At 49.0% G+C, this 15,569-nt stretch overlaps 2 protein-coding genes across 2 annotated transcripts; both read right to left on the bottom strand.

Moving 5' to 3' along the window:
* Positions 1–1,548: 1,548 nt before the first annotated feature.
* Positions 1,549–9,731, bottom strand: Dusp13b (dual specificity phosphatase 13B). Its single transcript, XM_058577920.1, has 4 exons — positions 9,603–9,731; positions 6,232–6,405; positions 2,695–2,915; positions 1,549–2,024 (listed from the first exon to the last, which is right to left on the bottom strand). Exons 1-4 carry the CDS (start codon positions 9,683–9,685, stop codon positions 1,816–1,818), a joined length of 687 nt encoding a protein of 228 aa, XP_058433903.1. The 5' UTR covers positions 9,686–9,731; the 3' UTR covers positions 1,549–1,815.
* A 2,153-nt stretch (positions 9,732–11,884) lies between these two features.
* On the bottom strand, positions 11,885–14,577 carry Dusp13a (dual specificity phosphatase 13A). The gene is made up of 3 exons (XM_046419867.1): positions 14,429–14,577; positions 13,410–13,627; positions 11,885–12,084 (listed from the first exon to the last, which is right to left on the bottom strand). The coding sequence occupies exons 1-3, from the start codon at positions 14,575–14,577 to the stop codon at positions 11,885–11,887; spliced, it is 567 nt and encodes a 188-aa protein (XP_046275823.1).
* Positions 14,578–15,569: the final 992 nt, after the last annotated feature.

Here is a 15,569-nt window from a genome sequence, read left to right as displayed (position 1 = left end):
TGAGGGTGCTGGGAGGGATTCCCAGAAGTGACATCGAAAGTGTGACCTCAAGGAGAAACTGGAGTTAGCCCAGTAAAACAGGGCAAGGGTGGTGCACTGAGGTGGTGCAACCAAGATAAGAGAGAGGGAGGTGCATTCTGGAAACTTTACTGTTTCTTATTTGCGTAGTATGTATAGGAACAGAGTTTCAACATGGTGGAGATATAAGAAGGTCTCAGGTGATGAAGCGCTTTTATAATCTGGCAAGGTTTGTACTTTGGGAATTTTAAGTGAAAGGGTCATGTGATCAGTAAGATGTCTGCCTTGGAGGGGCAGGGCTAGAGCCAGAGAGACCCCTGCAGGGTGCAGCTGGAACTCTGGTGGTCACCAGGAAGAGGAGCTAAGTGGCAAATCCAGGGAGCATTTAGAAGTCCAGGATGACACTTGTCACCTATTTGGCTATAAGAACCTTTCACTGAATTAGGAACCTAGGAAGAGGTGTGGGTCTGGGTGCATGGTGATGGAAAGCCAGCTGAGTTGAAAGTTCAGTTGTAATATTGAGATGTGGATGGTCATTGGGATGCAGAGGTTTTGAGCTCAGGAAAGAGAATTGGGCCATATATGTCTGGGATCAGTAGTCTAGAGATGCTCACTGAGGTCATAAGAGCAGAGGATCCCCCAGGAGAGCGGAAACACCAAGGGAGACAAGAGGCAGAGAATAGCACCCTGAGAAACCTTGACATTCGAGGGTCCGCCAGAACAGGTAAGGGATAAATAGGAGCAACCAGAGAGGAAGAAGCAAAGCCAGCCTATTTAAACCTCCTAAGTACCTGAGCATGTATCATTTGTAAGTGGGAGCTGGAGAGGGGCTTTCCATAGTGCTTTATTTTATTGTAGCATGAGAATTAATAAACTCAGAGCTAAATGTTTTGTTCCATCATACAACTGTTGTTCACCTAGAATTTCTGGAATGTCTCCTCCCTAAGCCCATCTTCCTTCTCTTGTTTATTGTCTTCATTTTGAGGTATTTGTAATGCTAAGCAGTCCTTTTTAAAGTGGAGTGTAATTGACTTGGTTCCAAAAGATGCTGTTTGTGCTCAGCAAGTGTTGGGGGATTTTTTGTTTGTTTGTTTTTTGTTTTGTTTTGTGGTGCCGGTGATCTAACCCATGGCCTTGCACGTGCTAGACAAATGCTGTACCACTGAGCTATATTACCAGCCCTAACAGCACATTTCTATTATTGGCTTTGGGTAGGGTGGGCCAACAGGACACATGGAACATGTGAACACATGGAACTTTGGTCTTGATCAGACAACGCAACCCTAGGGTGAGGGTATGAGAAGGACAAGATAGGAAGAAGTTATCTAAGCCTCAGCACTTGTACCCTGACTCCTCTGTATTGCATCCAGGGTCAACATCACCAACCAGTCCTCACCTGCCCTCCTTCCTCATTAAGCCTTGGCACGGACTCTCACTCTTTTTTTCTCCAGGCTGCCATCATGCTGAAACACAGTTGGCAAGCTCTCTGGAACCTCCTGGCCCTTGCAGAGTAAGCCATTTTCTCACAAATCACCAGAAGGTCTCTTATCTTTATTATGATGAACGTTTTATTATAGAGACAGACTGAATTCTCTTTTGCATAAAGAATCTCTGATTGGGTTGGGGAATCCACCTGCTAAAGGTCACCACCCAGCTCTCCCTGCCCCTGCCTCAGCTAAGCCCCTACTTGCTGTTTACATCTCAGGATCTCTGGAAACAGCAGAGGCTGCCGTCCCCAGGTCTAGGCTAGTCAGGTTGGGCTATGCTGGATGGAGAGCCAGGGCTCTGGGCTGCTTGTCAGGTCATTAGCCGCCCCGTCTCCCGCCCTAGCCGGTTGTCCAGAACCTGGAGCTGCCGGAGGAAGCCTGAATTGGGGCAAATATCTCGGTGGGCCTGCACCGTCTGGATGGCCTCTACCAGTGTCATGTTCTCGTAGATCATGAGGAAGGCCAGGACAAGTGTGGCAGAGCGGCTTACCCCCATGGCACAGTGTACCAGCACGCGGCCTGTGGGGAGACCCAAGCCAGGTGTCAGATGCCTATTCCTGAATCGCCTACCCCTTTAGAAAGAAGACACCCTTCGCCATCCTTTCAGCCCACCATCACAGCAGCCGGGACCCCTGTACAATGGGACAACTGAGGTCCAACAAGGGAAGAAGGATGGCTCAAAGTCAAATAGCAAGTCACGGCAGAGTTAAGGTTGGCAGCCAGGACTCCCTTCTGACTCAGAGTGCTTCCTCTGACATCTTTGCAACTCATCTGGAGGTGGAGGTTCCTGGACTCCTGGGGTCCCCTGAATTTGTGTCAGATTACAGGGGATGTCTACTTCCCCTCCCCCACACGCACCACAGTTCTGCCCTCTCACCTGCCCCTGCAGCTCTGTGCCAAAGCCTCATCTTAGAGAGGCCTGCTCAAGAACCTTTATAGGTCTTGTGCCTTCTGCCTAATGTCTGGTCTCTTCCTGAGGCATGTGGTTATGCTGATGACCACAGCAGATTTTAGTTATGTCTGACACTGTTCCAGGGTGTCTCTGAAGGGGACACTAAATGGTAATAGCTATTTGCTTCATAGTGTAGGAGGATTGGTGATGGGGTTTGTGCTCCCCACGCATCAGTGCTATTGGAGAAATGGATAGCCTAACCCCCAACCCCACCCAACTCCTTCCCCAGAAGCTCACCTCGGGGAGTATTGAGGGCAGTTCGGATATATTGAGCAACAGGCAGAAAGTAGACACTGAGGTCAAAGAAGGGGTTATCATCAGCCTCGATGCCATAGTACTCCAAGGGCATTCCGTGGTAGAACTTGGCACCTGTGTCCACTTGAAACTTGCCTGCAGCAACATTCACAACATGGGTAATACCCATCTGGATCAGTTGGCTCTTGTCCCGGGCAGCATACCTGGAGGGGGTATAAGCAGGTAGATCTCACTGGGTTAACTCTAGCTGGGTTGGAATTTGCCCTTCACTTGCTGTTTTCCTCCAAGGATAGAGATGGGAACTGGTGAACTGCCCTAGTAGAGGGACATCTGTAGTTGAAATTGAACACTCTCTTTCATTCAGGGTAACTTTTTAAAAAAATATTTGTAGTTAAGATGGATATAATACCTTTATTTATTTATTTATTTATATGTGGTGCTGAGGATCAAATCCAGTGCCTCACATGTGCTAGGCAAGCGCTCTACCACTGAGCCATAATCCCAGCCCCCCAGGGTAACTTTTCTGAAGGGCAATGGGCTATACACATCAAAAGCCTTAGAAATGTGCTGGGCGCAGTGGCACACCCCTGTAATCCCAGCTGCTTGGGAGGCTGAGGCAGGAGGATCACAAATTTAAAGTCAGCCTCAGCAAAAGCGAGGCAGGTGCTAAGCAACTCAGTGAGACCCTGTCTCTAGATAAAATACAAAATAGGGCTGGGAGGTGACTCAGTGGTCTAGTACCCCTGAGTTCAATCCCCACCCAACCCCCAAAAAAGCTTTAGAAATGTACATATACTTGTCCCTAGCAATTCTCCTTCTAAGCATGTAATAAAAGGAAGAATTCAGAAAGTGCCCACAAATATATGTACACTGAATCTAGGGATATTTAAGATAGTGAAAAATTAAGGGAAAAAAAACTACTGAGAATCCTATAATAGGATATTAAGTTCTCTCTTATCTGAAGTTTTGCTTCACACGGTTTCATTTGCCCACAGTCAACCATAGTCCAAAAACATTAAATGGTCAATTCCAGAAATAAACAATTCATAAATTTTAAATTTTGCACTGTTCTGAGGAGTGAATGAAATCTTGCACTATCCTGCCCAGGATGTGAATCATTCTTTTGTCCAGTGTATCCACAGTGTATATGCTATCCACCCCTTGTCATCACATAGTTATCTGGGCAATTAGATTGACTGTCATTCTATTGTACTTGTATTCATGAACCTTTACTTTAGTTAATATAGTAATTCTCCTATTTTGTTTTAGTTGTTACTCTCTTACTGTTCCTAATTTATAAATGAAACTTTCCATAGATACATACATATATATATATATATATATATATATATATATATATATGAATAGGTTAAAAAACAGAAGATACATAGGGTTTGGTACTATCTTCAGTTTCAGGTATCCACTGGGGGTCTTGGTACATATCCCCCACCGCAGAAAAAGGGGACTACTGTGTATCTAAATGATGAAATGCTATACAACCCTAAACTGTGGTAGATGTAGGCAAATAAGGAAAGGTGTTTATGCTATATCAAGAACCTGTGGGGCTGTGTTGTGGCTCAGTGGTAGAGTGTGTGCCTAGCATGTGTGAGGTCCTGGGTATTGTTTCCAAATACAACTAAAAAAAAAATAAATATATAAAAAGAGAACCTGTGAAAGTATAGAGTACAAAGCAGAATGTTAACATTTCTTAAAAATATGTACTATCATTTCATTTTAAAAGCTTTCTGTATAAAGCAGATCACAGAGCTGTATTATAAAGCAATAGCCATTTTTATAAAAAACGAACTATGAAAAAGAATGTATGTGTGTTTGCATTTTTTTTAAAGGTTCTTTGTATGTGTGTGTGTGTGTTGAGAGCCACAGCCGAAGGGGCCCCAGCAAACTTCCAGCTGCCAGCAAACTTCCAGCTGCCAGCTGATGATTGGCTCACAGCGGCCCCAGCAACATCTAGCTGATTGGCTCCTCTGCGGTGATGCTCATTGGGCTGTTTCCCTGCCCTTTCAGACCACCGAGTTGCTCATTGGGGGACTTTTTTGGCTCCGCCCACGTGAACCCAGCCAATCGGCCTCAAGAGCAGGAGGATTGTGGGAGGTGGAGAGAGAGGCTTGGGTTGGAGAGAGAGGCTTGTGGAAAGCCCGTGGTGGCAGTTGGGGCTCTGAGGGTTTTTCCTGAGAGGCTGTTTTGTTTGGCGTGTGTGGTTCTAAAAATAAAGTTAGTTTCTTTTGACAAGTGGCTCCTGATTGTGCCCAGCCAGACTGCGGCATGTGTGTGTGTGCGTTTGCATTTTTAAAGCCTATAAGGATTATATCTGTGTGGGAGAAGGAATACCATATTTGCCATATTGTTAAGATATTAATCTGTATTTTCCAAATATTAAGGAAAATTTCTAAATATAAATATTTGGTCCATATTTTTGAAAAAAACATTTTGTTTTGGTACTGGAGATTGAACCCAAAAGTACTTAATATCTGAGCCACATCCCCAGCCCTTTTTAATATTTTATTTGGAGACAAGTTCTCACTGAGTTGCTAAGTGCTTTGCTAATATGCTGAGGCTGGCTTGAACTTCCAGTCCTCCTGTCTCGGCTTCCTGAGCTGCTGAGATTACAGGTGTACATCACTGCACCTGGCCATATTTTCAAATATTTCAGAAAACTTTTAGGAAAAATAACTCTCAATTCTATTCTCTTATATACAACTTAGAGAAAGTTATGTGTTTTTATAGGATTCATGTTACTTAAATATTCCTAGGATCATTGTTCATAATTGCCAAAAAGTGGAAATAATTCAAATGTCCACATGCAATATAATGGATAAATTGTGTTATAATCATACAGTGGAATACTGCACAGCAATAAAAAATAAATGAACTGCAGCTACCCATAAAACATGAGTGTCTCTCACAATTTTAAGCAAATCATTGCCAACCACAAAATATACACAATATGATTTGTGTAACTTTAAAAGACAGGCAAGGGGCTGGAGTTGTGGCTTAGTGGTGGAGCGTTTGCCTAGCACAAGCGAGGCCCTGGGTTCAATCCTCAGCACCATATAAAAATAAATAAGTAAAATAAAGGTATTTTGTCCAACTACAACTGAAAAATAATTAAAAAAAAAGGCAAAAGACAAACCCATGTTGTTTAGGTACATAGGTGGTAAAACTTGAAAGAAAAACAAGGACATGTTGATTTTGACACTTAGAGAGTGGTTATCCCCTGGGAAAGAGAAAAGTTAGAAGGATTCAGTAGGGGCATCTGGGGCACAAGAAACGTCCAATTTCTTGGACATGTGTGTTCTGTGCACTTTTCTTATGTGAGTTCTATTTCCACAGTTAAGAGTTATAATAATTTAAGAGGAAAGAAAAACATGTAAAGAGATATGGTAGGAAGCAGAGGGTGCCACCTCTGCCCAGGAGCACTCTGGGAGAGGCTTGTTTTCCACTCTGGGAGAGACTTCACACCCTTCTGCCACCTCCACCAGCCATGTAGGTCTTACTCACGCATCTCCCAAGAAGAGGTTGGGCCAGACCTCATTGATATGGTTCAACATGGTGGCCCGGCGGACCCACAGCAAGCGCTGCAGCGAGGCCAGCGTGGGTGGCGAATAGGGAGATGCCCGGACTGCCCCGTGGATCTTGGGCCTCCGGAGATCCTGCTTCTGCAGTGAGTTCATCCTGAAATAGAGTAGACACCCCAGTGCTGGAGACAGGCTCCCCAAGGTGGGTCCTGCGGACAGGGAGTTCTGTGGTGCAGGCCAGGTGCCTTTGGGATGCTGTGGGAAGGGCCTCCGCTGTTTGGAATGAGCTTATTAACCAGCTCAGCGGGGCTGGGACCTAGACCCTTCTCCCCCAGGAACAAGGGGAACTAGAACTTCCTGATCATTGCTGAGCAGACCTCACCCCTGCCCTTTTCTGAGGCTGTTGGGTGTTAGAAGCTTCGGCCTTTAGGCCTTCAGGTTCCCTTTTTATGACGCTAGCCAGTGTCAATCCCACCCCTTAAATGTCTTGTCAGTTTGTACCTTATAGGAATAGGAACTCCAGAAGGCTACAGTTTTCAGAGGGCACCCAACCTGGGTGGCTCATCTCAAGCCCCCACCCCTGAACTTCCAGGGCTGGTCCCACTTGGAGGTCCTTGAGATCAGAGTCCCCTCCAGTATGAGAGTCAGGGGCTGTGGACTGATATTCATGGGCATTTCCATATTGAATGCCTCTTCTAAGTCTAATGCCTCCCTTATGGTAGGTCCCTATTTCACCTAGAAGGATGCAGAAGCTCAGAGTGTTTTTCTAAGTGGCACCCAACCCTATGTGGCTGATGAGCAGCTGGGCAGGGGTTTCAGTCCAGTTCTGTGCACCTTCAGTTCCACCCCAAGCCTTTCAATTGCCATCTTGGGGGATTCCAGAGTGATCCCTAACCCAATGGTCTCCTCAGAGGAGCCTGGGTGTCGCTGAGCTACACATCTGCCTCCAGGCTCCGGGCTTTTCCTCCTTACCCCCAAGACTCAGGCCAGTGCAGCTCGGCAGGCCTCACCCGAGTGGGGTGGGTTGTGTCAGGAGTCAGCTGGCTCAGGGTGTCTGGGACCCTGCAGATCTGGGGCATCAGTGGCACCAGAACCTGAGCCTGATGCTGTGATGGGAAGGAGGGCCTTTCTTGGCCAAGTGTCCCTGATCCCCTCAACCAGTAACTAGGGAAGGTGCAAACTGGGAGGAACACCTTTTCCCTGTTGTAAGTGGTGGCATGACTAGAGAGAGAAATAGGCACCCAGGAGGCCACCGGCTTGGCCAGGCTCACCCAGCGGGTGGCTGGAGGACAAGGCGGAAGTGAAGACCCAGTTTTTCCCCTCATCTCCCACTGTGACCTCTCAAGGCAGGCTGAGTGGCCTGCCACCTACCTAGGGCATGGTCTGAGACCGGGAATGGGGGACTGGGTGCAGGGGCAGGACTCAGCATGTGAACGGAATAGGGCTAATGTAGATTCCGTCCAGAACACAAGCACTGTGAAGCGGCTAGAATTCCAGACAGGGCCTTGGAGCCCATGGGGGTGGGGCTGAGAGGAGGAGTAGGCATTGGGGACTGAAGCAGCAGCCTTTCCAAACCCCAGGGCCCCTACCTCCTTGGCATCTCTGGGAGAGAAAGCTCTTAGCCCTGTGTGGTTCTGAAGATGGGAGGCCACCTGAGAATGGTGGCAAGAGAACTTTAGAGGGAAGGAGGAGAGACTGGCTTCCCTTACAAATCTGCAAATGACTGAGTCTGTGGTCCTGAGCGGGAACAATTCTTCCCTGGTGTCTGGGCCACTGTTTCTCTTTATCATACCAAAGATCCTGGCATTGCCTGATTTCTCAGAATTCTCTGGGGTTCTGTTCCGAGCAAGAGAGAGGTCTGTGTATGAAGTAAGCACAGGGCAGAGGGTAGTGTAGTATGTTGGGGTGAAGGAGGACCTCGATTCTGGAGGCATCCGACAGCAGCACTAGTCTGTAGCCACCAGGTGGGGCTGCTCTAGCGCCTGGCAGGACCAGATGGAGCTTTGAGAACCTGGCAAGAGTCGACCCAGGCCTGCTGAATTTGGCGTGGGGTAAGACCGCCCCCCAGTGGCCAGTGGGTGCTGTGCAGCCCAGTTGTGCTGGAGAGCAGGTAGCCAGACTTTGGCTGTGAGGAACTGGATCTGGTTCCTCTTGGAGTCTCCAGAGGGATCAGGGATCAGAGGCTGCTACAGCCCAGCCCAGGTCTCAGATACTTAAGAGACCCCAGCCCAGTTCTGGAGAATGGAGCCTTTCTTTGGCCTTAAGGCTACTCTTGGTCAGGTCCCTCCTAGGGCCTCACTCCTGATACTCAGGATATGCCCCCACCCATCCACTGTCCCCCTGGGGTGAACAGTCCACCTTGTCAGAGTCAGGCCCAGCTGCCCATATGGTAACCTCAGGCTCCCAAAGGAAGGGCAGTCTGTGGCTTCAGCTCCCCTGGTTTCTGCTGCCTTCAGCCCTGGATGGCAGAGGGTCCTGCCTGGTAGTACCATGTTTCCTCGACCATAGCAGAGTGAAGCTCTTGTACCTCCCTGCTGCTCACCCTCTCTGCCTCCTCCTTTTCCCAAGGGGGGGCACAGGCTGGGTGGGACTAGAGATCACAGGACAGGACAGTAAGGGGCTAGGGAATGAAGCCCCCAGGAGGGAGGGAGGCAGCTGCCAGAGGTGGGCTGCTCTGGGTTCTGGGCCCATCATGCAGCTTGGAGGAGGACAGACCTGGGTAGAATTCTCTGGTCTTCCACTTGTGTCTGTGTGGCCTTCTCTGAGCCATTATCTTTCATGAGACTGTTGTAAGAATCCCGTGAAATCATAAATGTAAAGCATCTCTCACAGGGTCTGCCTTGTGAGAGATGCCCAATAAATGGTGCATTTTATTCTAATTATCATTACTATAGTTACTCTTACCCATTCAGGCCTAAGCTGTATCCTAGGCAGAGGACCACTTCCCTTTGGGGGTTGAGGTTGGTCTTTATCTCTTTGTGTTTATTTATTCAGGATTAATTACCATATTTATCACTTACTAATAAAGGGCATACTGTGTACCAAACACAGCTAAGAGCTTATATTTTCTCACTAAATCTTCATAGTACCCTTATAAAGCCAGTAATATTATCACTCCCATTTTACAGATGAGAAAACTGAGGCTTTGAGGTTAAGTAAGATCATATAGCCAGTTGATGAGGGAGTCAGAATTCAAGCCCGGGTCTTTCTGACTGTCCTATGGTCTATCTCTGCCTTTATCCCAGACCCACTTGGTCCCTCAATCCAGCCTCCATCCTTGCTTGACAACCCTGTGCCCTGAACCCTGTTACCCAGCATGCTCAGGGCCCCCCTGAATTGGGAGCACTCACCCACCTGAGGGGGTGTCCGACGCAGGCTGTGGTCTTCTCTGACAGGCGATTTGTGCTGCCAGCTTCCAGCCGCCTGTCTCTGCACATTTGATGCTGTTTCTATTTTTTGATTTGAGTTTAATTATAAAGCATGCGGTCTGCTCCCCCCCTTCTAACCTCCCCCTGCCACTCCCAACTGATCCACTAGTCTCACAGCAGGTCAGTGCCAAGCCCAGCCAGGCACCTCCCCCAAGCCTAGGCCTAGGCCCCAGCCCTGGCCCTGCTGGGAGCAGAGGCAGCTCAGCTGAGGTCTGCCTGCATTTGTGTGAATGTGTATCAGGATGACAGGGCAGGAAGGGGAAGATCAAACCAACCATCTTAGAAGCTCCCTCTGAGGACTGGGGTTGTGATCTCTGGAAGAGCACTTGCTTAGCACATATGAGGCCCTGGGCTTGATCCCCAGCACCACCAAAAAAAGAAGGAAAAAATAAATAAAAGCTCCCTTGGCCTTCATGGTCAGTGTGGAGCAAGGGCCCAAAGTGGGAGCTGGTAGGACGTACGGAGGAGGACGGAGACTAATCAAAAGTATGCGTCAGCTGGAGGCATTGCCAGCACCAGCAACCCTTAGGTGGGGGCTGGTGAGGATGGAACTGATTCAGGAGGCAGATCTGGCAGACTCAAGCTGAGGGTGGCAGCACTGGCAGATAGACAAGTGTAAGTGGGCTACAGAGCAGGTCTGTACACCAACCCTGTTCTGCTTTATCCAGAAACTGCTCCCACCCTTTGCCATCCTCTCCTTCCCTTGAAGACTATCCCTGGACAGACTCGCTGTCCCATAAGGTCTCTGAGATGGTCTTCAGGTCCCTCCCAAGACTGGTCAGTTAGAGACCTTGGATTTAGGCCTATTAGGAACTTTCCTTGTTATCCAGAGACCCTCATCATACACCCATACCTTGAAACTCATCCCCACTCCTGCTCCCAGACCCCCCCCACACACACACACGGATCCTGTCGGTATTTCCTAAGCACCGGGAGAGATGGGGGAGGGGTGGCGGTGGCCCTCTTCCACTGCCTTCTCTCCAGGGAACTTGGGATCCCTGGCCAAGCAATCTCAGGGCTTGGCTAACAAGGCAGCCTACTCCCACCTGTGGGGACTGAAGCCAGTGACCGAGATGGGGTGAGGGATACAGGAGGAAGTAGATGGAGTGGCAGACTCGAGGATGGATCCCACGCTGGGCTCTTAGCATCTTCTTGGCATCCACATGGGCCACAGCCTCCAAAAGCACCAGCAGGGTCAGTGCCAGAGCCGCAAAGTGGCAGAGCCCTGTGGCAGGCAGTAAGGACAGACTCTGCAGAGAGAGACATGCTTCATATTACAGGCAGATACACCAAGGTCCAGGCTGGCTGGGACTTGTTAGGACAGTGGCAAGAGCTGTCACCTAAACTGCTTCTGTCTTGAGACCTATGTGCAAGATCAAGTGGGTGTGGGTGAGAAGGATGAGGTAGCCTTGGCATTCAAGGTTTATGGAGAGAGAGGACCTCCCTCTGCAGCCCCCTCATCCTCAGGGGCCCAAACCCCAGAGCTGCTGGTTACAGCTGCCGGGGCTATGCACTTCACAACTCCTAGGGGTTCCAGTGACACATTTTGATAAATGGTACCTCTATAAGTTGTGCAGTGCTACAGCCCTGCTCAAACAGCTCCCCCAAACCAGCTGCCTGATGGGCAGGATGCTGAATTAGCGGTCAGGGTTTCTAAGAATCCTGAGAAAGTGGGGTGATTGGGCATGATCTGCTGATCTTCCAGGTTCTTAAATCCTGTCTGAGGAGAGAGCAGGCAGGGAACATGCCATTCCCAAGGGCTCATATCCCCTTTTGGCTTCCCAGTCCACAGGATGTCATGGGGGAGGTGAAGGACCGATCAGCTTGGTTGTGCATCTGCTTTGGTGGGATTTGATGAGTCACCATTCAAGGCAGGACAAAACAGGCTGGAGCAGGTAGGAAGGCCTCACCTCTTCCATGTAATGCTTACTACCACCTTCTTTCCTTGTCTTTCTCCACTTTCTGGGGCTTGAAGAATTGGGGTGAACTGAGGATGACAGGGCAGGGGTCCTATAGGAGGACTACCTGCCTGGCTCCAGTGAGATCTTGAATGGGCAAGAGGAGCCCTGAGGCGTGAGGAGCATGGCAGGCCCCCTGTCACAATTTCCAGCCACACATAGCCCTGTATTCTTTGCCCAGGCCCTTACGTGACTTCTCATTGCCAATGGCACCTGTGTCTTCATGACTGTGTCCTCCATACCTGGCTTCTTAGCTCCGGCTTGTGCCCCGCAGTTTCTTGTCCAGCTGGCAGAGCTGGTGGAGGAAGCCGCGGTTGGGGAAGATCCACCGGTGTTCCCTCACAGTGATCACTGCCTGACGCAGGGACAGCTGCTGGTGCAGCATGAGGTAGGCCAGGACCAGTGTGGCAGAGCGGCTCACACCCACCACACAGTGCACGAGGACTTTGGCTGAGGGAGACATCCTGGTAAAAGACCCTTTCCCACCAGCCATCCCATCCAGGCCTGGGGTGGAGACCCTCGTTCCATTCCCTACCCTGCCTTGGGTGCACTCTGGAACCCCAGGCAAGTCACTCAGCCATCATGGATCTCAGTTTCCTGATTTTTCAAATGGGTAACAACACCTATTTGGCCTATCCTTGGGATGCAGTCCAAATTCTTAACATGACTTACAAGACCATCTGAGAGCTGGCCCTTCCTGACAACTGCAGCCTTATCTCAAGATGAACCTATCCCAACCCTCATCTCTAGGAACACAGGGTAAGGAACACAGTTCCTTGAAACTGTCATGGTCTCTGACCTCCAGCCTTAAGCATGTGTTGTTCCTACTATTTTGAAAAATGTTCCTGTTGATCTTGGTCTGACTAACTTCTACTATTCATTCATCAAGTTTCAGCTGATACATGGTTTCCTTCTAAGGGCTTTCCTGATCACTCAAGGTATTGCTTGAATCATAGAGCAGCTCATCATTTTTGCATGTGGCCCAATGAATGTCCTTGTAAAGGGAAGTCCCCCACCTCCCTGGTCCTCTGGGCTGGCCACCCCTGCCCTGTGTTCCCATAGCACGTCACATTTGCACTCCCACATCAGTAGCACTCACAATACTTCACAATTTGACTGGCAGGTTTCATGAGGGGAGGGACCCTGCCTTGTTCAAGTCTGAATTCCCTGAATTTAGTTTAGTGTCTGGCACATAGAAGATATTCAATAAATAGCCGATGAATGAATAACAAAAGAATGTCAAAGTGCCTTGGGCATTTAAAAAAGAGTGATATGAGCTGTCGTTTTGTCATTCCCATCACACAGATGAAGAAACTGAAGTCTAGAGAGGGACACTGGCTTGGCCAGTGTCATATAGCAGGAGGCACAGCTGTCTTTCAGGATGAACACAAAGCAGGAGCTCCTGCCCCTCCAGGCTTCTTTATTGTAACCTATGCCGTCCCACCCCGACCCCAAATACACACATTTGAAAGTTCTTTAGGGCAGACACATAAGGTACCAAATTTTCCCAAGGCTAAGTGTTGCAGAGAAAGAATCATTCTGCTGTTTGTGAGACCTGGATTCCGGCCCGAGAGCTCCTTTGAACTCAAGGCATGGCCTTCAATTTTAGCCTCAGTTTCCCCATATGTGAAGCAATGGTTTTAGGTAAAATGTTGGAGCACTAAATGGAAGATTTCTAAAAACCAGGGATGGGAGCATATTGATGATTGAGGGGAAATGGGCATCCTCCCCTTGAATGAGCAGGGTGGGATATGGGTTCTGGCCCCAAGTCCTACCCCCAGGTGTGCTGAGGGCACGGTGGATGAAGTCAGCTGCAGAGGAGAAGTAGGTGCTGATGTCAAAATCAGGGAGGTCGTGGGCTGGCACCCCCAGGTAGCTCACACTGCTGCCGTAGAAATCAGGGCTGCCCTGACAGTAGAGGCCCCCATGGGCGGCGTTCAGCACGTGGGTGATGCCCAACTTCCACAGCTCAAAGCGGTTATTTGCCGTGGCCCTGAGGGGGGGGGGAGCAGGAAGGGGGCTGGATGCTGGCTGAGCTGTGGGGTCCAAGAAGGAGGCTTTGCATGGCTCCCTGTTTCAAAGGATGAAACCCTAAGTGTTCAAAGGGAGCTAGAGCCCAGCCAGCCCCAGCTAGGGTCTGCTGCCCATGCCCCACCCCCAGAGCTTTCTGGTGGGAGAGTTGGTAGTGTCGGGTTATCTTTAGAACCTCTTGGCTTCCTCAGGCAATCTGCCCTTGGGCAGGGTAGGAAAGAAGGGATTGCTTTAGCCCTTCCTCTCCCTTCTTGCCCCACATCCTCCCACATACATCCGGTTTCTCTTGGTCATCGGCTTATACCTGCCTCTAATCTGCAAGTGTCTAGAAGTGACACCTTCCCTGATTCACCCTCAGTCAGATTTCTCCACCCACTCTATGTCCAAAAGAAGGAGGCTGGAATCAGAAAGGGGGATCTCTGACTACCGCATGTCATACCCCATATACTTTCCCCCAGTCCTCTGGCCAATTGTCCTGGATGTGCCAGAAGACTCCAGGACTTCTGGGAAGTTCCCTTTTTACAGGTAGGGAAAAAAAAAAAAAATATATATATATATATATATATATATATATATATATACACTCCCCCTGGTGGCCATATCTGGTCACTGCATTGTCCCAGCAGGTGGGAGTTCTGGAGAAAGTCCCTGGCTTGGGGATGCTAAGAATAGAACTTTCCCCCTTATTTCCACACACACCCATGTAAGGTAAATTGTTTCTCCTTGTCGCCACCCTCACATCCCTCTACCAGTGACCACTCACGCATCTCCTATGAAAAGATTGGGCCAAACTTCATCCACACGGCTGCAAGAGACCTTCCCTGCCCTGAGGAGCTCCTCTAGCTCCAGGACACTGGGGCAAGGCGTGGCTTCGGCATCTCCCTCCAGCTCTGGGAGCAAGGCCTCAGCCATGGGCCAGCCTGCCTACCCCTCTGCCTCTACACTCCTCTGCTTCTCCAGTGTTATTTCTCCTTCCCAGAGATTGGCAGGGACAGGTGGGACGGGAGTAAGTGACTCAGCAAGTCCCAGAGGCCTGTTTCTCCCAAGCTAGGCCCCACCCCCACACTCTTGAGAACACGGAATCAGATAGACCCCTGCAAATCACTACCTCCCTTAACCTCAGTTTCTTCATCTGTAAAATAAGGATAATCACATCTTTTATTGTTCCAAAGGTTACATGAAACAAAGGTTGTGCTATTTCTAACACATTGTAGATGCTTAGAAACAGTTTTTGAATTAATAGGTTTAGAGCCCTGCATAAGGCTTATTATTATTATTATTATTATTTGGTATGGGGGATTGAACTCAGGAACACTCGAGTACTGAGCCACATCCCCAGCTCTGTTTTGTATTCTATTTAGAGACAGGGTCTCACTGAGTTGCTTTTTGATAGGCTGGGTTTGAACTCACCATCCTCCTGCCTCAGCCTCCCGAGCCGCTGGGATTATAGGTATGCACCACTGCGCCTGGCCAATAAGTCTAACTTGGTTCTGAGGACTAAGTTAAAACAGGTTGGAGAGAAGGTGGTTGGTTCTAAGGATGAATGATAGAAGAAACTTTGTAGGTCTGGGAGGGCCACAAACTGGGTGGGACCTGAATTTTGGATGGGCCTCTGGATTGTGGAGCTCAGGGCAGTTTTCTGAGTTGTAGTGTCAAGAGAAATGTGGGGAGGAGACATGGAGTACAGCATCGAAAGGGTACTCACAAGGTTTACAGGAGGTTTGAACAACAGTCCTGTAATGAAAATGGCTAGTTTTCTTCAAAAAAAGGTTGAAGGGGCCTTGTATATCAAAGAAAGAGAAGTGAACATTGCTCTAGACTTTAAGAGCCAAAGGGGCCTGTCATCAGAAATATTTTGAGGGTAGGAGGGAGATTCTTCTGCCTATCAGGGCTTTCAGCCCCAG

Source organism: Marmota monax, unplaced genomic scaffold (assembly GCF_021218885.2).
Source record: "Marmota monax isolate L192 unplaced genomic scaffold, Marmota_monax_Labrador192_F-V1.1 WCK01_AAM20220418_F8-fsc00019, whole genome shotgun sequence".
NCBI classification, from domain to species: domain Eukaryota; kingdom Metazoa; phylum Chordata; class Mammalia; order Rodentia; family Sciuridae; genus Marmota; species Marmota monax.
Note: the sequence above shows the minus strand (reverse complement) of the source record. Positions and strands in the feature narration are given on the sequence as shown.

Excerpts from the sequence above, each read along its gene's own strand:
- Dusp13b (XM_058577920.1), bottom strand. The coding sequence starts at position 9,685 with ATGTGCAGAGACAGGCGGCTGGAAGCTGGCAGCACAAATCGCCTGTCA. Across the intron at positions 6,406-9,602 it reads TGCGTCGGACACCCCCTCAG|GATGAACTCACTGCAGAAGC; the intron begins GTGGGTGAGTGC and ends ACTCTATTTCAG. Across the intron at positions 2,916-6,231 it reads AACCTCTTCTTGGGAGATGC|GTATGCTGCCCGGGACAAGA; the intron begins GTGAGTAAGACC and ends TACCCCCTCCAG.
- Dusp13a (XM_046419867.1), bottom strand. The coding sequence starts at position 14,577 with ATGGCTGAGGCCTTGCTCCCAGAGCTGGAGGGAGATGCCGAAGCCACG. Across the intron at positions 13,628-14,428 it reads AATCTTTTCATAGGAGATGC|GGCCACGGCAAATAACCGCT; the intron begins GTGAGTGGTCAC and ends CCCCCCCCTCAG. Across the intron at positions 12,085-13,409 it reads TGCCCTCAGCACACCTGGGG|CCAAAGTCCTCGTGCACTGT; the intron begins GTAGGACTTGGG and ends TGTCTCCCTCAG.